The sequence below is a fragment of the Pelodiscus sinensis genome, chromosome 30, assembly GCF_052426305.1.
Source record: "Pelodiscus sinensis isolate ZL-2025 chromosome 30, ASM5242630v1, whole genome shotgun sequence".
In the NCBI taxonomy this organism is placed as follows: Eukaryota; Metazoa; Chordata; order Testudines; family Trionychidae; genus Pelodiscus; species Pelodiscus sinensis.
In genome coordinates this window covers 15,732,887-15,757,212 of record NC_143081.1, presented here as the reverse complement: position 1 = coordinate 15,757,212, position 24,326 = coordinate 15,732,887, and the positions used below count along the sequence as shown (strand labels likewise).

General features: G+C 60.6%; 1 protein-coding gene and 1 pseudogene across 1 annotated transcript; one reads left to right on the top strand and one right to left on the bottom strand.

The window, feature by feature from the left end:
• Positions 1 to 936: 936 nt before the first annotated feature.
• LOC142821218 (angiogenin-2-like) lies at positions 937 to 4,660 on the bottom strand. Its single transcript, XM_075912067.2, has 2 exons — positions 4,521 to 4,660; positions 937 to 3,134 (listed from the first exon to the last, which is right to left on the bottom strand). The coding sequence occupies exon 2, from the start codon at positions 3,114 to 3,116 to the stop codon at positions 2,655 to 2,657; it is 462 nt and encodes a 153-aa protein (XP_075768182.2). The 5' UTR covers positions 3,117 to 3,134; positions 4,521 to 4,660; the 3' UTR covers positions 937 to 2,654.
• Positions 4,661 to 22,196: 17,536 nt separating this feature from the next.
• On the top strand, positions 22,197 to 22,607 carry LOC142821318 (ribonuclease pseudogene; annotated as a pseudogene).
• Positions 22,608 to 24,326: the final 1,719 nt, after the last annotated feature.

The window sequence follows — 24,326 nt, the reverse complement described above, 5'->3', positions numbered from 1 at the left end:
TGTCGTGACGTTTCCGTAGGGCATCCTCTGGTACGTGGGGCCATCAGCCCTTGTGGGCTCGGTTCCTCGCACGCCTGTGTCTAAGGTGATGCCCTGGGGGCAGGAGAGGGAGCAAGGTGGCTGCAGAACCTGATTAGTCCCCTCGCCCATGTGCAGGGAATCCCACGGCTTCCCTATGTGAAGGCGCCTTCCCTGCAGGGGGGTGTCCCTGTGGCACGGCGCCTGTCCGCGCGTAACGCAGAGCTAGGCCTTTCTCTGCCGGACCGAAAGGCCCTCGCTCTGTTTGTGCCCTAGGTCCATGCCTGCACGGTGAGTTCCAATCCCTCGCTCCTTGTTCAGCAACACACACAGAGCCCTGCGACTCGGCCACACCCTAAGGCGGGTTTTCTAATCCTGCCATCATGCCTGCAGTAGGCAGATTGATTCCACAGAGCTGTGTGCACCAGGACACCCGGCTTGTGGGTCTGATGAAAACTGTGCTTAAGGAGGGGTTGAGAAGAGACAGATGAGGCAGAGGGTCGACTGATAAGTGGTGGACTCCACAGACATCTCTCTCTAGCGATACCCTAGAGACTGTGCATCTGTCTGTCCACGAGTCTGTTTGTGTCTCTGTCCGTGAGCTCATTTGTTCAAGAACTCGCCAACAGTGGGAGCTAGGACCATCCCGCTTGGGATGCAGCTTCCTCTTCCCCTGACCTACAGCAGGGGCAGGGTTCAGTGGTAACAGGAAAACAGGAAGTCCCAGGACTGGGATTGTTTTCCCTCACATGGAAAGGAAGGGAGCAGTTCAGAGAACAGTTATCCCGCAGCCTGACCACTGGAGGTGGAGAGGGCTCACCAGAGGAAGATTGGCCAGCCTGGTTGCAGCCGCCTCATGAAGTGTTCAGGAACCGACCTCCCGCCCAGCCCCAATCACACAGCAAGACGGTTATTGCTTTGCAAGGAGCAGCTTTAATGCGGGTTACAGAGCCCAAAGGATGGAAAATGAAGATACCAGCTGATTCCAACGAAGGGAAGGATTTTCCATTATTAGGCTTAATGCACAGGGTGGGGGTGGGGAAGGGGCGGCTATACTGTACAATGGGCAATACGGGGCAGCAGAGGGTGGGGATGGGGAAGGGGTGGCTATACTGTATAATGGGCACTAGGGGGCAGCAGAGGGTGGGTGGGGAAGGGGCGGCTATACTGTATAATGGGCACTAGGGGGCAGCAGAGGGTGGGGATGGGGAAGTGGCGGCTATACTGTATAATGGGCACTAGGGGGCAGCAGAGGGTGGGCGGGGAAGGGGCGGCTATACTGTATAATGGGCACTAGGGGGCAGCAGAGGGTGGGTGGGGAAGGGGTGGCTATACTGTATAATGGGCACTAGGGGGCAGCAGAGGGTGGGTGAGGGAAGGGGCGGCTATACTGTATAATGGGCACTAGGGGGCAGCAGAGGGTGGGGTGGGGGAAGGGACAGCTATACTGTATAATGGGCAGTAGGGGGCAGCAGAGGGTGGTGGAGGGGCGGCTATACTGTATAATGGGCACTAGGGGGCAGTAGAGGGTGGGTGGGGAAGGGGCGGCTATACTGTATAATGGGCACTAGAGGGCAGCAGAGGGTGGGTGGGGAAGGGGCGGCTATACTGTATAATGGGCACTAGGGGGCAGCAGAGGGTGGGTGAGGGAAGGGGCGGCTATACTGTATAATGGGCACTAGGGGGCAGCAGAGGGTGGGTGGGGAAGGGGTGGCTATACTGTATAATGGGCACTAGGGGGCAGCAGAGGGTGGGTGAGGGAAGGGGCGGCTATACTGTATAATGGGCACTAGGGGGCAGCAGAGGGTGGGTGGGGAAGGGGCGGCTATACTGTATAATGGGCACTAGGGGGCAGCAGAGGGTGGGTGAGGGAAGGGGCGGCTATACTGTATAATGGGCACTAGGGGGCAGCAGAGGGTGGGGAGGGGAAGGGGCGGCTATACTGAATAATGGGCACTAGGGGGCAGCAGAGGGTGGGTGGGGAAGGGGCAGCTATACTGTATAATGGGCACTAGGGGGCAGCAGAGGGTGGGTGGGGAAGGGGCGGCTATACTGTATAATGGGCACTAGAGGGCAGCAGAGGGTGGGTGGGGAAGGGGTGGCTATACTGTATAATGGGCACTAGGGGGCAGCAGAGGGTGGGTGAGGAAGGGGCGGCTATACTGTATAATGGGCACTAGGGGGCAGCAGAGGGTGGGGGGAAGGGGCGGCTATACTGTATAATGGGCACTAGGGGGCAGCAGAGGGTGGGGGGGAAGGGGCGGCTATACTGTATAATGGGCACTAGGGGGCAGCAGAGGGTGGGGCGGGGAAGGGGCGGCTATACTGTGCAGTGGGCACTAGGGGGCAGCAGAGGGTGGGTGGGGAAGGGGCGGCTATACTGTGCAGTGGGCACTAGGGGGCAGCAGAGGGTAGGTGGGGAAGGGGCGGCTATACTGTGCAATGGGCACTAGGGGGCAGCAGAGGGTGGGGGTGGGGAGGGGCGGCTATACTGTGCAGTGGGCACTGGGGCAGGAGATGTGCGCGGCCCTATGGGGCGCTGTTCGATGCTGCAGGCAGGGGACTCTCTGGATGTTTCAGGCCACGGTGCCGCCCGAGCGAGGCAGCCCGGACTCTGCGGGGTCGGGAGCCGCCGCTCAGATCCAGTTCTCGTGGAAGTGCACGGGGCGGTTCTCCCCGTCGCAGCGAATGACGATGGTGCGGGTGCTGTGGGTGGCCCGGTACTGGCACCTGTCGAGGGGTTTGCCCCCTTTGAACTTGCAGGTGGTGACCTGGACTTGCCGCAGGCTCTGGCGCATGCGCTGCCCCTGGGTGACGTAGTCCTTGCCCCCCCGGGGGGTGCACACGGCTCTGATGGCGTCGCTGTTGGCGTGGATGAAGGTGTTCGTGTCCTTGCAGACTTTGCCGCCCGGTCTCGGGTTCTGTTTCCAGTCGGCCTGCAGCATGCGGCGCATGCGGTCGGTGCAGTAACGGTCGTTATGGCCCGAGGGGCGGGGGTCGTAGTGCTGCAGCAGGAAGCGCTTGTACTGCTCTTCGCTGGCAGAGGCTCCTGCCAGCAGCGCCGCCGTCAGCAGCAGGGGGGCGACTCGCAGCGCCATGGCGCCCGCCGGAGGGTCCTGTGACACGCGGAAACACGGGCGCTTCAGAGCTGCCCTGGGGACTCCAGGGTGCGGGGAGGCTCTGAACCACACTGTGTGGAATGGAGACCACTTCAACCCCAAGCCCCCGTCCAAGCCCCCCCAAGCCTCCAGTTCCCTCCTGCCCCTCACCCCCCCCCAGCCAGAGCCTGCCCCGCCGGCCAGAGTCCTCACCCCACCTCCCTGCTCCGGCCGGCAGTGCCCTCCTGCTCCCCGAACCCCCGATAGCTCCGGGAGTGGGGCCGTCCCCCCCTCACGGGCTAGCACCTGGCTTCTGACCACGGCCCGGACCGGAGCGTCCGGCAGCGGGTCCTGACCAGGGCAGTTACGGCCTGAAACCCGAGGGGATCCAGACTGCGAAAGGGCAAAGCCACGGCCCATCTAGAAACAGGGGAGAGGAACAACCCAGGGAACCACCGACGGGTCGGTTCAACGTCTGTGCCCGGGAACGGCTGGAGCCCCTCCCAGTGCGTGCGCCGGTCTCTCTCCGAACTGCAAGGTTAATGTGTCTGCCAAAGGAGGTCCCCTAACTCCCCCGGTCCCGTGGGAAGCCCAGCCAGTGGCCCCCAGCCGGAGCAGCCCAGGCGCTGGGCGCCAGGGAGTCTGTGTCCCCCAGGGGTGCCGGTCGGGGCCCAATCCTGCTCTGCCCAGCTGCAGAGGCCGAGTCACCCTGTGGCCGTCGCAGCCCAGCCCCTGCTCCGTTCCCTGGTACGGCGGCACTTTGCCACGAGCCGGCAGCACCGGGAGGAGCCACGGTGAGTCGGCCACGCCTCTGCGCCGGCCTCTCGGGGACAGACACGCCGGGAGGAGTCCTGCCTCTCCCATGCCCCATCACTCCGGCGTCCCAGGGTTCACGACATTGGCTTCACTGGTCAGTCGCTTGGAGGACTCGGTTCCCCTCACTCCTCGTAATACGGTGTCAGGGCCGTGACCCCCAGTGCCACTGAACCCTGCATCACTCTTCCACCGCCTCCCCCTGAGGGCCGGGGCAGCGCTGGCCAGCACCCCCCGCACAAGGGACAGTCACCTTCGCCGTGAGCGGGTGACCCCGGGGGAGGCTCCAGGGCTCAGACAGAGCATGAGAAGGGGCAAAGCTCTTGGGTTGGGTTTTGGGCTCCACCATCCCCCCTTGGAGCTTCGGTGCCCCCGACCCATCTCCCCCTTGTCTTTGCCCCGTGGCCCGGCCCCCACCACGGAGGCTGGCGAGTCTCTCCCGTCGGTAGCAGTGGGGACGGGGGCGTTTCCGTGGCGCGGGCGAGTCGGTGAATTCTGCCTGCACCATCCGGCCGAGCCCCGGGGAAGATGCTGCTACTTCTACCTCCCCGGGCAGCCTCAGCCCCGCACCTCCAACGGGTCAGCTCTCACCTGGGCCTGGGGCCGGGCGTCCCGTGTGAGCGGCGGCTCCGGATCCCGGCGAGAGGAACGACGTTGCCCTGGAGCCGGCCGGGGCTGCGCGAGTGTCAGCCAGGGGCGCCCGTTGCGTGCTGGCAGAAGCAGAAGTGAGAGTCGTGGAAGTCCTGTCCTGCGGCGGTGATATATAGAGCCCGACCAGGCTGGGGGCAGGGAGAGGAGGGGAGGGGCAGCTCCTCGCACACAGGCCCCAGAGATGCTGGGGGGCAGGGAATTAGGGGGAGGCAGTTGGAGGGCTCTCAGTGCACAGGCACTCTACGTGCACTACACCTCTCAGTCGACAGAGATGTAGATTAGGCAGGTCGAAATTGCTAATGAAGCCGGGATTTAAAGATTAGCATCAACATGGCCGCTGCTTTTATTCGAAAAGGGTCTTTTTCGGAAAAAACCCGGCAGTGTAGGCGCCGATCTTTTGAAAAATAAAGCCTTTTTCGACAGATCCTGCAAACCTCAAAAGCTGCAGCCATGTATACGCTAATGAAGCGCAGGATATTTAAATCCCCGCTTCATTAGCAATTTCAACGTGCCTAGTCTACAGCTCTCTGTCGACAGGGAGGTGTAGTCTGGACACAGCCAGGGCGTCCTGGGTACTGATTAACCACGACCCCCCAACACTTCCATCTGTGGGTCCCTGCCCACATCCATGTGCCCTGAGGGACAGTGAGCCAGCCATGGCAGGGGCAGGCCTGCCTCCTAGTCCCCCAGCCCAGCAGACAGCGTGGGGGCCAGGTCCTGCCCCCCAAGTGCCCCAGAGCTGTGGGGAGGGGCGAGGGCTGGAGGTGACCTGGGGCGCAGGGTCTGGCTACTAGTACCAGCTTCATCCTGGTGCTTGCGTTGTTTCTCCTGGCTTGCGTCCAGGGGCAGACACTGGAAACGCGCCACGAGGGCCAACCAGGGTCCTACCTTGCTGGGTCGGGGAGGACCCAGGGGGATTTTTGTGGACAGGGCTGGGGGGCCCAAGGGATCCAGGGCCCTGATCTTCACTCCCCAACCCGGCTGCTTTGCCGAGCACCGGCTGGGAGTCGGGCAGAAGCTGAACCGTGCAATGGCCAGGGGGGGGGGGATGGGAAAACCCTGCCCCCCCGCAGGACGTGTCGCAAGCCAGGCTGGGGCAACCGGCCGGATGCTTGGTGGCTCCACTAGGCAGGAGGATGAGCCAACAGCTGCTTCTTCCCCGCGGCACCCACAGAGCCCTGCCCCTGAGCGGGCCGTCGCTGGGGAGCTGGGGGGCAGAATAACATGGCTCTGGCTTCCAACCAGGACACATCCCATGATTCAGTGTCTTGGAACCTCTCCCCTGTGGGCGGGGCTGGGGGGCACAGGGAGCACTGGGGTGTCTGAGGGGAGGTGGGGGATGGGTTATAACCTCTCCCCTGTGTGAGGGGGGCTGGGGGGCACAGGGAGCACTGGGGTGTGTGAGGGGAGGTGGGGGATGGGTTATAACCTCTCCCCTGTGTAAGGGGGGCTGGGGGGCACAGGGAGCACTGGGGTGTCTGAGGGAGGTGGGGGATGGGTTATAACCTCTCCCCTGTGTAAGGGGGGCTGGGGGGGCACAGGGAGCACTGGGGTGTGTGAGGGGAGGTGGGGGATGGGTTAGAACCTCTCCCCTGTGTAAGGGGGGCTGGGGGGCACAGGGAGCACTGGGGTGTGTGAGGGGAGGTGGGGGATGGGTTATAACCTCTCCCCTGTGTAAGGGGGGCTGGGGGGCACAGGGAGCACTGGGGTGTGTGAGGGGAGGTGGGGGATGGGTTATAACCTCTCCTCTGTGTAAGGGGGCTGGGTGGGGCACAGGGAACACTGGGGTGCCTGAGGGGAGGTAGGAGATGGGGAGGCTAAGGGGGGGCCATGGGAACAGGGGATCTCAGGGTTTTCCTGGTGAAATTTCTCGGGAGCCGGGACCGAGTTGGAGGTCTCTTTGTGAGGTTTGGGGCCTTAGAGCGACGGACCCCCAGGCTTGGGCAGGAATTATCCACTTCTCTGGACACTGTGTCCGTTTGAGCCTCTCAGAGATGCCCTGATGGGTGCCAATGGGTCTCATGCCGGGGGCGGGGGGCAGAGAGGCTCCTGGTTCCACTGGCCATACAAGGTGGCTGGGCTGAAATCCTCCCAGCTCTGTCCACACGGCATGTGGCAGGCCCTGTCCCTGACCCCAGGCTGAGCCCCGACCCCCTTTTATCTGGGACCCCGGGACCCTGCCCCCCTTCGCCCCTCATGCTCCATGGCAGGGAAGGGTTTTATTGCCAGGAATAGCGAAAAAATTCAACAAAGCCGCAGCGTCCCCAGGGATCAGCCCCTTAGGCAGTGGGAGAGGGAAGGGAAGAGGCTGTGCGGGCTAGTGGGCACAGCAGGGACGGGGCGGGGAAGGGGCGGCCAACCAGAGTACAAGGGATTTTTGCTCTGCCCTGGGACACTGACATGAGGCCCCCAAAGCAAATTCCTGGGAGATTTCAGAGTCTCTCGGTGGGCTCTGGGCTCCAGCTGAGGGTCTCGGTGCCAGTCGGGGGATGGGCACCAGGCGAGTCACTGGGGAGGGGGGTTGGGAACGGGCCCATGCGTGGGAACCCCCCACAGACCCAGGAAGCCAGCCCATGGGATAAGGCCCAGAATGTTCTGGGGGTGGGGGACACATGCTAGGGGTGCAGGGGCAGGGCAGACCCCAGGGGCAGGAGCTGCCTGTGGAGGAGTGAGGGTCAGAGGCTGCCCGGGAGCAAAGTGAGGTGCAGGGGACCCTCTCCTGGCCCTCGGCCCCATCTGGCTCTACACGGTTCCCAGGATGTTCACGGGATTCCCACCGTGGCAGGCCACATGGATCCTTTGTCTCTTGTACCAGCCCACGTAGGTCCAGCCCAGCCAGCCAGCTCTGCTCCAGTGGCAGGTGGTGGTGGGGATGCGGTTCCTGCCAACGCACGTCCTGGCCCGGGGCAGGGACCCGTCCCCGCAGCGGCAGAGGCTGGCGAGCTGGCTGGGGTCGGCGTGGATGAAGGTGAAGGTGCATCTCCAGGTGCTGGTGAGGGAGCGCCGCTGCCACATGAGGTAGTCGCAGTACTCCTGGCCGGGGGGGGCTGGTCCTGGGAAAATCCATGTGCCTGGACACGAATTGTGGGGAGCTGCGGGAAGGAAACCAAAGGGCCAAGCTGGCTCCTTCCATTTCGCCATCGATCCTGCCACACAGCTGGGCTGCACCGAAACGTTGGCGATGCGGCTGCCCGTGAAGGCCGACGGTGGGGGCCGAGGGTGGGGGCCTCCCAGCCAGCATCCGCCCTGGGCTAGCGACAGGAGCTACGGCCACCCTGCAGGGGCCGCACAGATGGAGGGGGCCACGGGCACTCATCCCACATGGCTGTGTGCCCTGAGAGTCTCTGGGCATCCTTGGCCTGTGTCAGGGCCACTCCCCGGGTCCCCATTCCCAGCCCAGCAGGGCCCTGCTCTGGCCACATCTCCTGCCCCCGGAGAGACTTCGACCCCTCGCTGGGGCACAGAGGGGAGGGGGAATTTAGCTATGGAGGGGGGTGGACGCTCATCGGCCCCCTGCCAGCGTCACAGAGTCCTCAGCTGCCGGCCAGGGAAGCTCCCGTAGTCTGAGGGGAGAGCCCAGACCAGGGGAGTGGACCCAGCCCAGCCCTGACTCACGGCTGCTCCCCATCCTCCTGGCCCGCTCGGCTCCTCCACCCACCGCCCTGCCGGCCCAGTGAGGGGCAGGACGGGAGTGGGGGGACAGGCGGCTGGCAGCTTGCAGCGCTGTGAAACCAGCCCACCGAGTCCGATGGCACAGGAAGGAGTTAAGGCAGGTCACTAGTGTAAGTACCCAGAACTAGTGTTTACATCAGCAGTAGCTTCTTCTGCAGGTGAAGAGAGAATGTTTATATCACTTTGGTTTATTCAGCTAGCTCAATCCAATGATTAGTTCATTCACCCTTGCAAAACCGAGAGTTGAGGAAGCAGAAAAACTTGTTTTCCTCTTCTCTCAGTAAAAAACTGGTTATGAGAGCATTCTAACATCTTGAAGAACATGATGACTAGATTTGATCTGTAAAATTCACTATGGATATTTCCTTTGTTTCATAAATTAATTTTAGATGCAAAATGTGTTTGGATACTTTTTTGTTATGTGTCCTTCACATTTAAGGTAGTTTTATTTCATACAAAAATTAAATGCTGGCTTTGTTTATTTTAAACAGAATATCTATCCAGATAGAAGTAGATGCAAATTATACATTTTAAAAAAGTAGCCACCACTTAGCAAATAAGAAATGGGGTAAAACCTGTCTCAGGTGTTCTTATTACATGCCATTTTGTAATAGAATAAAAATGTAAAAATTAAGAATCTGATTACATGTAAACTACACAATTATTTGGGCATTTATATAGTTGGTAGCTGTACTGAGTGTATTCTCCTGGTTAGTAAATAGAAACACCAAATTTGGCATGAAGGTTATATTTAGTTGTAAATCAACATGTTTTAAAGGTTGCTAAGCAATAAGACCCAACCATCTTTTAGGAAAATATTTTAAAAGTATAATTTAAACAATTAATTGCTCATTTAAACGTAGGTTTTCTGCTTGCCTTTTTAAATCATGATTAAAATGAGAGATTTAAGTTAAAGCTATTTAAATCAATCCACCCTGCTTCAGAGGCTGTTTGGTCCGTCCCTGAAGGAGAAAGCACAGGACTGCGCTCATGGAATACGTCCTAGGCTAGTGGGGTTTTGTTGTCTGTCCTGTTCTGGACAGTTGAGCTGGGGAATTGAAACAAAAGGTCTTTTAATCCCTTTGAACTATTTCATTGTAAAGTGAGGCTGATTCTTGTCCATGGACACCAAGAGTTGGACAACTCGGGTGTGTCTAGACTGGCAAGATTTTGCGCAAAAATAGCCGCTTTTGCGCAAAAACTTGCCAGCTGTCTACATTGGCTGCTTGAATTTGCACAAGACCACTGACATTTTAATGTAAGAATTCAGTGCTTCTTGTGCAAATACTCTGACACTCCCGCTCGGGGATAAGCCCTCTTGCGCAAGAATACTTGCACAAGAGGGCCAGTGTAGACAGGCATCTTAATTTTTGGCGCAAGAAAGCCCGATGGCTAAAATGGCCATCAGAGCTTTGTTGTGCAAAAGTGTGTCTATACTGGGCACGGATGTTTCTGTGCAAAAGCACTTTTTGTGCAAAAGCATCCGTGCCAATCTAGATGAACTTTTGGGGAAATGCTTTTAATGGAAAAACTTTTCCGTTACAAGTATTTCTGCAAAATCATGCCAGTCTAGACGCAGCCCTTCTGTTTTGGGGTTGGAGTCTGAGTGATAATAAGGCTTCTAATAATAAAATCCTATTGCAGAGTGAGGAGTGGGCCCAGGACTCCAGCACTAGGTGATGTGAACAGCTTACTTGCTTACTGCCCTCCTATTGTCCTCACGAGGGGCGTCCCTGGAGCTCTCCTAGGAGATGAAAATGCCCCCGTGTTTGGGCTCCCCCTGAAGCATGCACCCCACTCCCCAGGAATCCGCACAAGCCTAATTAGCGCGTGGACCCTCCCCGGACAAAAAAAGGTGTGTGGGGGGGGGGAAAGGCAGCGAAAAATTTTTTTTCTTGGGGTGGCAAAAAACCTAGAACCAACCCTGGTTCTATCTCTGCTCAGGAAAACACCACACACAGCCAGGAAACTGCCACCCAGGCACAGAGGTTAGCAACCCCTGAGTAGCAGGATGTCCCCCAAAGAAGGGCCGACCAGGAACTTCTCCCCACACATGACCCATTGGTAAGTGACCAAGTCTGGCTCTGCCGTACGAAGGGCTCAGGCTCAGTGTCCAAGGACAGACCAACATCTCCATGAGCCCTGGCTGGCCGCCTCTTCCCTCCCCACCCTCTGCTGTGCCCACTATCCCACACAGCCTCTTCCCTCCCCACCCTCTGCTGCGCCCGCTATCCCACACAGCCTCTTCCCTCCCCACCCTCTGCTGCGCCCGCTATCCCACACAGCCTCTTCCCTCCCCACCCTCTGCTGCGCCCGCTATCCCACACAGCCTCTTCCCTCCCCACCCTCTGCTGCGCCCACTATCCCACACAGCCTCTTCCCTCCCCACCCTCTGCTGCGCCCACTATCCCACACAGCCTCTTCCCTCCCCACCCTCTGCTGCGCCCGCTATCCCACACAGCCTCTTCCCTCCCCACCCTCTGCTGCGCCCGCTATCCCACACAGCCTCTTCCCCCCCTCTCAGGCTACGTCCGCACTTCAGGCTTCTTTCCGAAGAAGCTTTTCCAGAAGAGATCTTCCAAACACACGTCTTCCGGAAGAGCGTCCCCTCTGCTAACACGCAGGATGGACCCACAGCTCCTGCCGCTGTAACTAGAGGGGAGGGGCCCTTCACACCGGTGACCCCAATTTCGACGGTGGCCCCACTGGCCGGGCGCAGGAGGGAACCGGCAGTTCAGGCCCTGCCACGTCGTAGGCACGGCTCCCCTCCAGGGACATGGGTGGAGGCCTCCCTGCCAGCTCTGAGCAGGTGGAACAGACGGTATCTGGTGTCAGCTGGCCGGGGCCACGGGACCCACCCTGGGCTGGTGTCATGAGATACAGCCGCCCTGCAGGGGCCGCGCAGCCGGAAGGGACCATGGGCACTTGCCCCCAGTGGCTGTGTGCCCTGAGAGCCCCTGAGTGCCCTCGGCCAGTGGCTGGGTGTGACGGCGCGTTGGGGGTCCCCCGTCTCCTGCACCCCGAAATGGCACAAACAGACTTCACCAGCCAGTAGAATTGAGGAAGTTTATTGCCTCTCCAGGATACAGCCCAGCACAGATGTAGTCTGGTCACAGAGCTGGGCTAGGATGCCTCAGGCCCCCTTGAGTTGGGGGGAGACTGGGCCCCTAAACTCCAGCTCCTCTCCCTAGGCTGTCTCATCCATCCTCACAGACAGCCAGCCACCAACTAACCCTCTTCCAGCCCTGCCCCCCAGCCAGGGCAGCATTCCACCTTCCTTTGTTCCTCTCCATGGGGGGTGTCTGGCCCCTGGCTCAACAAGTTTGGCATTACCTCTGCCTAGCGAGGTTTTCCCTGCTGGGTCTTGCTCCAGACAGCAGGGGTCACCACAGCCCAGCAAGTACCCCCACTACGTCACACTGCCCTGCCCCCCTCATCTCCAGCCCCAGAGAGACACCAACCCCTCGCTGGGGTGCACAAGAGAGGAGGGAAAATTCAGCAGCAAGGACGGGAGTGTGGGGACACATGCCGCAGACACCTGGGCTCTGCCACGGGATGGCCCCCGCCCACAGATGGGCCCCTCAGCCCCGGCCCCGCAGAACAACTGGAGACTCAGTTCCCCCTGAGCCACGTCACCAGCACCCCAGGAGAGAACCACCCAAGTCTCTCTGCCCCATCCCCACTCCCCCTCCCCACCAGCACCCCTGGAGGAGAATCCCCCAGCTCCTCCTGTCCATTCTCCCACCCTCACCAGCACCCCTGGTGTCAGGCTCAGTTTGGGGGCTTGGCCTGGCCTGTCAGTGGCTTGTCTGGCCCTGCCCCTCCTCTCTCGGCCTGGGAGAAGGGCCAGCAGAGCGAGGACAAATAACGACATGGCCCAGAAAAAGTAAAGATGTTTTTCCTATTTTTTTTTATTTGTCAGATGTAACAGTTTTCACACTCACCCCAGTGTCGAGATTGGGCCCCAGCCGGGCCTGAGGACCTATGGGGCCCCCCCACAGGCTGTAAAATGGGACCATGCCCCCTGCCTGCCCCACAGGCAGAGCCCTCGGCCGGTGGGAGAGCACCCCCCCCACACACACACACACTAGGCTGGAAGTGGGGTGGGAGGGTGATAATTCAGAAAGGGGAAGGGGGACAGGAGTAAGGCAGACAGCTCCCAGCACAGACTGGAAAGAACGGCTCCTCCGGCTGCACTGGGGAGATGATGGAAAGGGCCCCTAATCTCCCCTCCCCAGCACCAGGCAGGCTGTGGGGAGAAAGAAACCCCAGGGGCTGCTTTAAAGCTGCCCCCTTCCCGTCTCTGCTTCGGGGAAAGCAGCAGCAGCAGCAGCAAAGGTGAAGGTCAGGTCTGCCGAGGAGGAGAAAGGGGGTCAAAATAGACCCCCAAGAAAGTGGGAAGGGGGCTCCCCCACCCCACCCCAAGACAGGGCAGCAGAGATCCCCTGCACCCAGCACCCTCAGCAAATAACTAAGGTGAAGGGGGAAACTGCCTGCAAAAAGGCAGATGGAAAAAGGGGCCCGGCCCAGAACGTGGGGTAGCCAGGGCCCAGTTGCCACAACAGCAGCAGCCCCCTCCACAGACACCCCTTCCAAAAAGGGAGCAGGAGGAAGGGCAGCACCCCGAGAGCAGGGTACTGCAGGAGCTGGGGGTGTGGCTTTGTGTTCCCGGCGTAGGCTGTTAAAGACTGGCCCAGCCAGCCACACCTGCAGCCCATCTGGCATCAGCCTGAAGGGAGGACTCATTGGAACACCTGCAGCCACTTAAGGTGGATGTGTGCGCTATAAAAACCCTCCCCAGGCAAGGCAAAGGGGGAAGGAGAAAAGGGATGGAGCAGAGGAGAGTGCAAGGTGATGGGAGCAGCCCAGAGCAAGAGAACATGCCCTAGTGAGCTGGTGGTTTTTTTGGGAGTTGCAGACTAACCAACTGAGTTATGAACTAATCCCACTTCTGCCACTAGTTGTGGCAAAGTGGGGGCTAAGCCTTGTGCATCCCACTGGGTTCTTCTCGGCTGCAAAGCCAAGAGTACCCTGCTACCAGAGCTTCTTTCATCATTGGCCAGTCCAGGGTCCTTCTTTTCTCTAGTCCCTGCTGGACCTTCCAGCCAGAGGGGAGGTTTAGGGGGAACCTGGTCCCACCCACTTGCTCCAGGTTTTGGCCTAGGGCCCTATAGGAGGGGGCAGCCCCAATCAGGTGGTGTAGCTTGGCCCTGGACCCCTGAGCAGCAGCCCTTACCTGGGCCACTCCCCCAGCTCTTCCTGCGGTACCTTGTTCCTGATATTGCAGAGCGAACCTTCACACCAGCTCACTCAGGTGTGTTCTCTTGCTCTGGGCTGCTCCCTGGCTGTGTCTACACTGGCCAGTTTTTCCGGAAAATCAGCCGCTTTTCTGGAAAAACTTGCCAGCTGTCTACACTGGCTGCGTCAATTTCTGCAGAAGCACTGACTTCCTACTGTCTGAAATCAGAGCTTCTTGTGGAAATACTGTGCTGCTAGCTGCTTTTGTGCAAAACTTTTGCCCAAAAGGGGCCAGTGTAGACAGTTTAGATTTGTTTTGTGCAAAAAATCCCCGATGGCAAAAATGGCGATCGGAGCTTTTTTGCGCAAAAGCGCATCAGCTGTGTCTACACTGGCATGAATTTCCGGAACTGCTTAAAACGGAATACTATTCTGTTTTCAGTTTTTCCAGAAAAGGAGCGTCTACATTGGCAGGCTGCTTTTCCGGAAAAGCCCTTTTTCCAGAAAAGCGTCTGTGGCCAATGTAGACGCGCTTTTCCGGAAAAGAGCCCCGATCGCCATTTTCACGATCGGGGCTTTTTTGCGGAAAAGACTACTGGGCTGTCTACACTGGCCCTTTTCCGGAACAGTGTTCCAGAATAAGGACTTATGCCCGAGCAGGAGCAGAATAGTTTTTCCGGAATAGCGGCTGATTTTGTACAGTAGAGCGTCGTTGCTTTTCCGGAAATTCAAGGGCCAGTGTAGACAGCTCGCAGCTTATTCCGGAGAAGCGGCTGATTTTCCGGAATAAGTGGCCCAATGTAGACGCAGCCATCTAGATTGGCCATGGACGCTGCCTCTTCCCTCCTTGTTTTAAGGACAGATTTAAAGCAGACCCCAGCGGGAGACTTTTTGCCAGTCCAGTGGGAACTGAAATCTTGCCAGTCTAGGTGGTGGCTGTTGAAATTGCTGAGGGTCTGTCTAGACTACGAAGTTAATTCGAACTAACAGCTGTTAACTAACCCCCCATAGAGCCAGTCAGGCAGCCCCTGGGATAAGTGGGCACAAGAAGCTCCCGGGGGGCACTCATGCCAGTGGGACAGAGACGGGGCAGGCCCCAGGCTGCCCGGGACCTAAGCGGGGTGCAGGGACCCTCTCCCGGCCTCGGCCCCGCCCGGCTCTACACGGTGCCCAGGATGCCCAGGGGCTCCCCGCCGCGGCAGGCCACGCGGATCCTGCGGATCTGGAAGCTGCCCAAAAAGGGTAAGGCCCGCTGCATGGAGCCCCCCAGCCAGCCACCGGGGGACCCCCAAAGCCCATACAAGCCACCTAAGCGCCTGCGGCAGGTGGTGGTGGGGATGCGGTTCCTGCTGACACACGTCCTGGCCCGGGGCTGGGACCCGTCCCCGCAGCGGCAGAGGCTGGCGAGCTGGCTGGGGTCGGCGTGGACGAAGGTGAAGGGGCGTCTCGGGGGGCCGGGCAGGGAGCGCCCCTGCCCCATGAGGTAGTCGCAGTACTGCTGGCCGGGGGGGGTCTGCTCCTGGGGAAATCCACGTGCCTGGCCACGAAGTCCTGGGCGCTGCGGGATGCAAAGAACCAGGCCAGGCCGGGTGGCAGCAGGACCAGGAGCAGCAGGAGCGCGGGGCGGAGTCCCCCCGGGGCCATGTCGTGCGCCTGGATCCACCTGCCGTGGGGAGAGGGGGGATGGATGGAGACAGCGCGGGGTGGATCTGCCCCCTCCCTGACCCCTCCTAGAGCAGGTGGGGAATCTCCGGCCCATGATCTGTCCCTCAAGACTTAGAGCTGCCCCAACATTGAGGAACCCGGACGAGCGCTTCATACCCCTCAACCCCCCGTGGACTCCCAGGCTGTGTGGGGAGCGTCTTTCTCCTTCTCTGGGCCAGAAATTGAGTTCTAGTTTACTCCACACGGCACCGAACCCGCTGGAGATCCGGCCGCTGCGGGGCCAGGGCTGCACAAACCCCTCCTCCCCGGAGAGCACTTACAAGCCCTTCTGCCCAGCCCTGTCTGCTCTAACCACTAGCACACGCTGCCTCTGTCCCGGTGGGCAGGATCTCCTGGCACTCACCAGCTCCTTGTGTCTGGGCTCACGCCGGATCTGACCTGCACCTCGTTCTGACCCTAGTGTCGGTCCCGGAGTGAGTTACACAGAGCGAAACTGAGTGTGGGGGAAGAGGAGTGGGAGGGGAAACTGAGGAATCTCTCGGCTCAGCAGGACGGCCTGGGCTCTGCCCATTGCGACAGCAGCCCGACCAGCCGGGCAGAGATGGGAACCGGCAGCGCAGGCCCTGCCACGCAGGTGGGCTGCACCGAAACGTCGCGGGTGCAGCTCTCCATTGGGGCCACGGTTGGGGGCCTCCCTGCCAGCTCTGAGCAGGTGACATGGACGGTTCCCGGAGCCAGCTGGCCAGGGGCCGTGGGACCCACCCTGGGCTGGAACCACGAGCTACAGCCCCTGCAGGGGCCGCGCAGAGAGGGGCTGACACAGGCACTTGCCCCAGGTGGCCGTGTGCTCTGAGAGCCCCCGGGTGCCCTTGGCCGGTGGCAAGGCTGCCCCACGTGTCCCCATTCCCAGCCCAGTGGGGCCCTGCTCCAGCCCCATCTCCTGCCCCAGAGAGACTCCGACCCCTCCCTGGGGCCCAGAGGGGAGGGGAAACTCAGCAGCAGGGCCTGGGGGGTAGACGCCCATCGGCCCCCTGCCAGCGTCACAGGCAGGGCCCTCGGCTTCCATCCAGGGAAGCTCCCACAGCCTGTGGGGAGAGCCCAGGCCAGGGCAGTGGACCCAGCCCAGCCCTGACTCACTGCCGCTCCCTGTCCTCCTGGCCCGCTCGGCTCCTCCACCCACCGCCCCGGGCCACTCATCCCCTGCCCTCTAGATCACAGGCTCCCATCATCCTCTGGGACCCCCGATCAGTGCAAGCTCCAGAGTGGTGAGACCTCCCCCCCCCCCCCCGCCACCCACATCTCTCTAGGCTCGACCCCCTGACCGTGCCTTATGGAGCCAGTTCTGTGCCCTGCCGGCCCGACCATTTCTCATCCGTTCATTGTAACTTGGGAATGTAACACTGTTGGGTGTGTTTGGCCCCCATCCATATACCCAGACATGAAGAGCTGTCCTGGTGACGCCGGTGGCTTCTCTCCCCTGTTCTTTCTCTCTCCCTCTCCCTGCCTCAGGGGAGGTTCTGGCTTCCCCACTCGCTCTCCCCAGCGCTCCTTGTGCCCCAGCTGAAGATCCCTGCGGTGCCCAAACATCCCGGGGGGGTTGCTCACTCCGCAGAAGGACTGTGGGGTGAACGTGGGGATCGGAAGGTGCTGAGCCTGGGGGCATGTGAAGATGGCAGCTTGCAGTGCTGTGAAACCAGCCCACCGAGTCCAAACGCACAGGAGGGGTGTCAACGTCAGGAGTGCTGACCAGCACCCGGTGAGTAACGGGTTAACTCCTGTCCCTAGCCCAGGTGTCGGGCGGTCAGCCAATAGCACTGCAGGGAGGAATTTCAGGCTGGGAAAGGGGCTTTCTCTCTCGCTCTCTTGTCTGAGATCAGAGCAGTCCCTCCCAGGGAGGTGAGGGGTGCGTAGAGGGAAGTTTAACTAGTCTGTTGTTTTCCTTGCTGGGGGATTTGGAAATCATGTCTGAGCTGGATAGCTGGTTTTTCTCTTTTGTAACTGAGCAGGGAGGAATTTCAAACTGGGAAAAAGAGGGTTTTCTCTCTCCCTCGTTTGAGATCAGAGCGGTTTCTCCCAGGGTCCGAGGGATGTGGAGATGTGTCTCTCTCCAGGAATGGATTGTCTTTCCGGATATCAGAGCTGGCACTGGGGCTGATGGCCAGCGTGGGTTCCTCGGTGATTATGATGGAGGTCCATTTATTCTGGGATCTGGACGTATATTTCGGTCATCTGAGGAAGTGGGTTTTGCCCATGAAAGCTCATGACACCATCGACATGATTTGTTAGTCCCTAAGGTGCTACTAGGCTACTTGTTGTCTCTTTCCACAGATGGTGAGCACCATCCACCCCATTCTGCACTGGGCCATCCACCTGGGAGACCTGGACACCACCGAATCCGGATTTGTGGCCCTGGGGTTCCCAGACTGCTGTGGCACCCTCACTGCGACCCACATCCTGATCCGTGCACCACATGGAACATTCCGGTTTATCAACTGGCAGGGCTACTTTTCCATGGGGCTGCAGGCCCCAGCCAACCACCATGGGCAGTTGACAGACATTTTTGTGGGTGGTTGGGCTGGGCACACGAGGCCCATGTCATAGAGGAGCCTTTGGCCATTATCTTTGAAAAGTCGTGGAGATTGGGAGAGATGATGGGAAAAAGGCAAATGTAGCGCCCGTCTTTAAAAAAGGGAAGAAGGACGATCCAGGGAACTATAGGCCGGTCAGTCTTACCTCAGTCCCTGGAAAAATCATGGAAGGGATCCTCAAGGAATCCATTTTGAGGCACTTGGAAGAGGGAAAAGTGATCAGGAATAGTCAGCATGGATTCCCCAAGGGCAAGTCGTGCCTGACCAACCTGATTAGCTTCTATGATGAGGTAACTGGCTCGGTGAGCATGGGAAAGTCAGTGGATGTGATAGACCTTGACTTTAGCAAAGCTTTTGATACAGTGTCCCACAAGATTCTTGCCAGCAAGTTAAGGGAATGTGGATTGGATAAATGGACATTACGATGGATAGAAAGCTGGCTAGAAAGTCAGGCCCAACGGGTAGTGATCAACGGCTCCATGTCAGGATGGTGGTCGGTGTCTAGGGGGGTGCCCCAAGGTTTCATTCTTGGACCAGTTTTGTTCAACATCAACAGTGGACAAGAAGCTGGAGATGAGTCACCAGGGCGCCCTTGTAGCCAAGAAGGCTAATGGCATATTAGGGTGCATTAAGAGGAGCATTGCCAACAGATCTAGAAATATAATAATCTTGTAATTGCTTTTGAATTACTTATTGCTTTATAATTGATAGTATTTAAGGTTAAATAGTGTAGTAATTGTTTTTAAGGATTTTAAAAATTGAACAACTATATTAATAGCTTAATGCTGCCAGTAAGTAAGTCAAGTCTCCTTGCAGTATCTTGGGGTATGTCTACACTACAGCACTAATTAGTTAATTCGAACTAACTTAAGCTAATTCGAATTAGCACATCTAGACTTAAAAACTAATTCGAAATAGCATTTTGCTAGTTCGAACTAGCATGTCCACACTGATTGGACGCTGGGTCACATTTAAGGGCAGCTGAAACTGGTTCCGGCAGGGCATCAGGTAGTTGCTTTCTGTGGCTGCTGTCTGAGGCTGTCTGGGGCTCATGCTTAAAGGGACCTGGACAGCCGGTTCTCAGCTTTTCCAGTTGCTTGCCTACCTCGCCGAGGGACAGCAAAGCATTTTCCTCCCTGCCTGCCTGTGTCGGTGCTTCCCATTGGGGCCGCCGCCGCAGTGGGCACCATGGAGCCAGAGCTCACCCTGGGCGTGCTGTTCCAGTTTTTGGACTTGCTGCTGCAAGCCTGCCAGCAATGGGTGGAAGCTGCCTTGCACCACCTAGTGCACATCAGCCCCTTGCCTCTCCCCCTGGCCTCCCTGGGGGTCATGGAGGAGCCGCGTCTGGCGTCTGGACACCAGCAGCGACTGGTGGGACCGCATCGCCCTGGAGCGCTGGGGAGAGAGACAGTAGATCCAGAACTTCAGGATGAGGAGGGACACCTTCCTGGAGCTCTGCGAGTGACTCGCCCCTGCTCTGCGGTGACGGGACACTCACATGAGGCCCGCCATCCCCCTCCAGAAGCGTGTGGCCATCGCCCTCTGGAAGCTCTCAATGCTGGACAGCAACTGATCCGTCGGGGACCAGTTGAGCGTGGGGAGATCCATCGTCGGAGCGGTGCTCATGCAGGTACAGCGCTCGCCGGCCACTGGGCCGGGGGGGAGGAGGGCTGCAAGGAGGGGATGGGCCGCCCCAGGGAAAACATGGGGGGAGGAGGCAAAAGTGCCCCGCACGGGAGGGTTCGGTCAGTCCCAGCCACACTACACGCCGCCCGCGGGCATTGCTTCTGGGAGTGGAACACGGGGCGGTGCCAGGGAACGAACACTCCCAGCCACCCGGGTGCCCCAGTGATTCACAGTTTTCTGTGTCCCTCTGCAGGTGGTCAAGTCCATCAACCCAGTGCTGCTCCGCCTCGCCGACCCAGACACCATCATCTAGGGGCTATGGCCGCTGACACGCAGCCCAGTCTGGCCCGGCTGTTGCTGTGCATGCCGGGCCGTGTAGGACGCCGCGGCTGTGGGGGGAAGGGCACTGCTGGCCGGCGCCGTGGGGATGCGGGCGGATCGGCGCTGCGGGAGCCGGATGCCCGGCGCCTGATGGCAGCTGTAAGAGATGCTGTGTGCCCCTTACAGCTGACATCAGGTGCCCCCCATCGGCTGGCACCTTGGCAGCTGCCCGCCTCACCCATGCCTCCATCCGGCCCTGCTCTTACCACCCCAAAGCCTCCCCTTACACAGGGGAGAGGTTATAACCCATCCCCCTCTCCAAACAGGTTCTCCGCATCCCAAAGGGCCAGCCACTGGCGGAGAGTGGGGCTGTTAAGGAAAACCCACCGCACACGCCCGTCGGCAAGCGCCCGGGGCCGGCTCTGAGCCGAGATGGGCCAGGCTCCCGGCTGAACCGTCGCCCCTCCCCAGGGCCGTTCTCAGCAGCACCTCCCCGGCGCCTCCTGGGCTCCACGTCGAGGTCGCGCATCCACTCTGGGGACCCAGCCACGGGCTGTTTCGGAGGCTTCCCAGCCGTGTGGACGCGCTGTTTGGAAACCGGCTAGCTGGGCTCATTGCTTCCGAGAAAGCTTGCTCCGAAACCAGCCTGCAGCATGGACGGCGCCTCAGGGAGGGATCTGGAAGTCGCCACCCGCCTGCTAAGTACATTTGGACCTGGAGCGCACAGAGACGCAGCCGGGCCGCGGTGCATCGGCACGTCTAACACTGGCACGTGCGGGCTGGCGAGGGACTTGAACCCTGGTTGGCCTGGGGGTGGGGGAGCCTGCCAAGCCTCTGCCAGGGCATGGGTGCCTAGTGGGACAGGGAGAAAGGGCTCCCCCACTCCTGCTCTTTCCCATTTTGGCCCCGCCCTTTCCGGGGTGGCTCAGGGCTCCTTCAAAAGTTTTTGAAGTGTCTCCCTGGCAAAAATGATTGCCCACCCCTGAACCAGTCCCTGCCCCCCAGCTCCCCTCCAGCTCTCCCCACTCCCTGCAGCTCTGGGGCACTGGGGAGACAGCACCTGGCCCCCACGCTCTCTGCTGGGCCAAGGGAACTAGGAGGCAGGCCTGCCCCTGCCCTGGCTGGGTCGCTGCCCTCAGGGCACACAGACCTGGGCAGGGACCCACACAGGGAAGGGCTGGGGGGGGGTCGTGGCTCATGAGTACCCAGGGCGCCCAGTGAGGAGCCAGCCCTGTAAGGGGGCACCAGGACTGTGCATATAGAGCCCCATTCCAGCTTCCCCCGAACACCCGCCCAGCATCTCTGGGGCCTTTGTGGAAGGAGCTGCCCCTCCTCTCCCCTCCCTGCCCCCCAGCCTGGCCAGGCTCTATAGAGCACTGCCCCGGGGCAGGACTCTCACTTCTGCTTCCGCCGGCTCCTGACGGGCTCTCCCGGCCGTGACTCCAAGCCCGTTTCTCGCACGGCCCCGGCCTGGCTGCAGGCAGCGTCGTTCATCTCGCCGGGACCCGGAGCCGCCGCTCGGACGTTCCCCGGCCCTCAGGAAGCCGGTAAACAGGTAACAGGGGGGTTCAGTGACACGGGGGCCATGGTACTTCCACCGTATTGCAGGGACTGAGGGAAACTGAGTCTGCAAAGGCGGCACTGGAGGGACGGGGGGTGGGAGCAGCAGGACTCTACCCGGCCCGTGTCTGTCCCCGAGAGGCCGGCGCAGAGGGCAGGGCCGACTCACCGTGGCTCTTCCGGGGGCTGGTGGCTCGTGGCAAAGTGCCCCGTACCGGGGAACGGAGCCAGGGCTGGGCTGAGATGGCCACAGGGTGACTCAGTATCCCCAGCTAGGCAGAGCAGGGCCGACCCCCGACTGGCAGCCCCTGGGGGGGACACAGACTCCTTGGAGCCCCACGCCTGGGCTGTTCCAGGTGGGGGCCACTGGCTTGGCTTGCCAGGGCCCAAGGGAGTTAGGGGATCTCCTGTGGGATTTGGGCACTGATCTCTGGAAGGTCCCTTCAAATCCCAGCTACAGACCCCTGAACCTCCCGGGCCAGGCTGGGAGATTGTCGGGTGGGGAGGGGTGAAAGCACTAGGCCAAGTGGGGGAGGGGTCTCCACCGATGAGCTTGGGGGGGGGGGCCCATCATCTACCCCAGAGGGAAATTTCAGAGCAGTCCTGGGCTGGGTCCGGCCCTTCGGGGCCCATTTCCACGGAGCCCTGCGGAGCCGGGGGCTCCCCTTCCCCCCCATGGTGGGCTCCCCCCGCCACAGCCATCCCTGGAGTCACGCACTGCGCAGCTGGCCAGGCTGTCAGACGATGGGCCCCCAGGCTCCATCTCCAGACGTGCATCTCGTGGGGTGCTGGGGGCTCAGGGTGCTGGGGGCGCGGAAGTTGCTGAAACCTCCCAGGGCCCGGGACTGGAGGAGATGAGGGTGCAGGGCTCATGGGAGGGGACACGCCCCCTCTGCCCCACTTGTCCATGCACCTCCTTCCTCCCCACGGCAGGGAGACCTGGCCCATGGCTCACCCGATGCTGCTACTGGCCTCGCTGGCTGTGGGGCTGGCTCTGGCCCAGGGGCAGACGTACCCGGCTTTCGTGCAGAAGCACGTCGATTACCCCCGCACCCCGGTCGCTCCCTACTGCGACGTGATGATGCAGCGCCGGGGCATGACCACACCGGTCTGCAAGCACTTCAACGTCTTCATCCACGCCAGCGAGGACACCGTCACCGACGTCTGCGGCCGTGGGGGGACCCCGGTGCCAGGGCGGAACTGGCAAGACAGCGTCCGCGCCTTCGAGCTCTCCCTCTGCCTGCTGCGGGGGCCCACGCAGACCCCGCCCTGCCGGTATCAGGCCAGCAACGCCACCCGGCACGTCCGCCTGGCCTGTGAGAACCGGCGCCCCGTGCACTTTGTCGGAATGCTGTAGCCGCTTCCGTCCGCGGCACGGCCACCCCACCTCCTCGCTCTGCACAGCACCCCCAGGTGCTCTGGTTCAGTGCAACTGCCCCTTCCCCCCAGTGGTACAGCACCCCCATCCCCACCCCACCCACTGCTACCCTAGTGCCCATTGTGCAGCACGAGCAGCTATTCCCAGCGCTATTCGGGTCTTTCGCTGATGTAATTTTTTTTGGACAATAAATGAGAAATGTTCCTGCTTTATTTCAATGGTTGGGTTTTTCAAAAATGCAGGAAAGGGAAGGCTGGCACGAGAGTTTGGGGGTAAAGAGGGTGGAGGGGACAGAGATGGAGAGCTCAGAGTGGAGGGGACGGAGGTGGGGGGCTCAGGGCAGGAGTTCAGAGATGGGGGGCTCAGGGTGGAGGGGGCAGAGGTGGGGGGCTCAGGGCAGGGGTTCGGAGGTGGGGGGCTCAGGGCAGGGGTATGGAGGTGGGGGCTCAGGTTGGAGGGGGCAGAGGTGGGGGGCTCAGGGCAGGGGTATGGAGGTGGGGGCTCAGGTTGGAGGGGGTAGAGGTGGGGGGCTCAGGGCAGGGGTACGGAGGTGGGGGCTCAGGTTGGAGGGGCAGAGGTGGGGGGCTCAGGGCAGGGGTAAGGAGGTGGGGGCTCAGGTTGGAGGGGGCAGAGGTGGGGGGCTCAGGGAAGGGGTTCGGAGGTGGGGGGCTCAGGTTGGAGGGGTACAGAGGTGGGGGCTCAGGTTTGAGGGGGCAGAGGAGGGGGGCTCAGGGCAGGGGTACAGAGGTGGGGGGCTCAGGTTGGAGGGGTACAGAGGTGGAGGGCTCAGGGCAGGGGTAAGGAGGTGGGGGCTCAGGTTGGAGGGGGCAGAGGTGGGGGGCTCAGGGTGGAGGGGACAGAGCGGGGGCTCAGGGCTGGGGGATAAAAGTGGGAGGCTCAGGGTGGACAGAGGTGGGGGTGCAGAAGTCAAGGCAGGTGGGCCATGCAGTGCCCCCCACAACAGGCTGCAGGAGGTCAGGGGCTCACAGGAGCTGCCGGGGTGACCAGGGTGGCTTTGCTCCAGCAGCAGCTACTCCCCGGAGGGCAGTTCCTCCTGGGAGAGGGGAACCCAGGGTGGGGGTTGGGGCTCTCTGCCCTCCAGCTGCCCCTCCCAGGCTGTGGCTGCTCCAGGGGGTCTTGCTTAGGGCAGTGACCCCTCCCTCCTGCAGCCTGATTTGGGGGGAGCAGGCTTCATGGGCCGTCCCCCCCAGCCTTCAGGACCCTGCCCCGGCTGTCGGGGAATCAGCCCTCCTCCAGCGGCCCCCTCAACTGCCCCCCTGCAGCCATTGTACTAACCCATGAGCTGGCAGGCAAGAGGGGGCAGCCCCAGCCCTGCTGGATGCTCTCTCGGTGCTGCAGCTGCCCCCCACGGAAACTCCCAGTATCGCCTCCCTCCTCTCTCTGCCCCCCCTTTCCATGTGCTGGAAACCAGCCCCATTCCCGGCACTTCCTGTTTTCCAGGCACCACCGAACCCTGGCCCTGGCAAGGGGAAAGTGCCCCCCAAAACTGGTGCTCCTAGCTCTTACCTTTTAGGAGGAGATCTTGAACAAGTGCACTCAGAGGGTCTGTCTACACTAGCCCCCTAGTTCGAACTAGGGTGGCTAATGTCGGCATTCGAAGTTGCAAATGAAGCCCGGGATTTAAATATATCGGGCTTCATTTGCAACTTGCCGGGCGCCGCCATTTTTAAATCCCCC

Coding starts and splice junctions, on each gene's coding strand:
- LOC142821218 (XM_075912067.2), bottom strand. CDS start 3,116: ATGGCGCTGCGAGTCGCCCCCCTGCTGCTGACGGCGGCGCTGCTGGCA.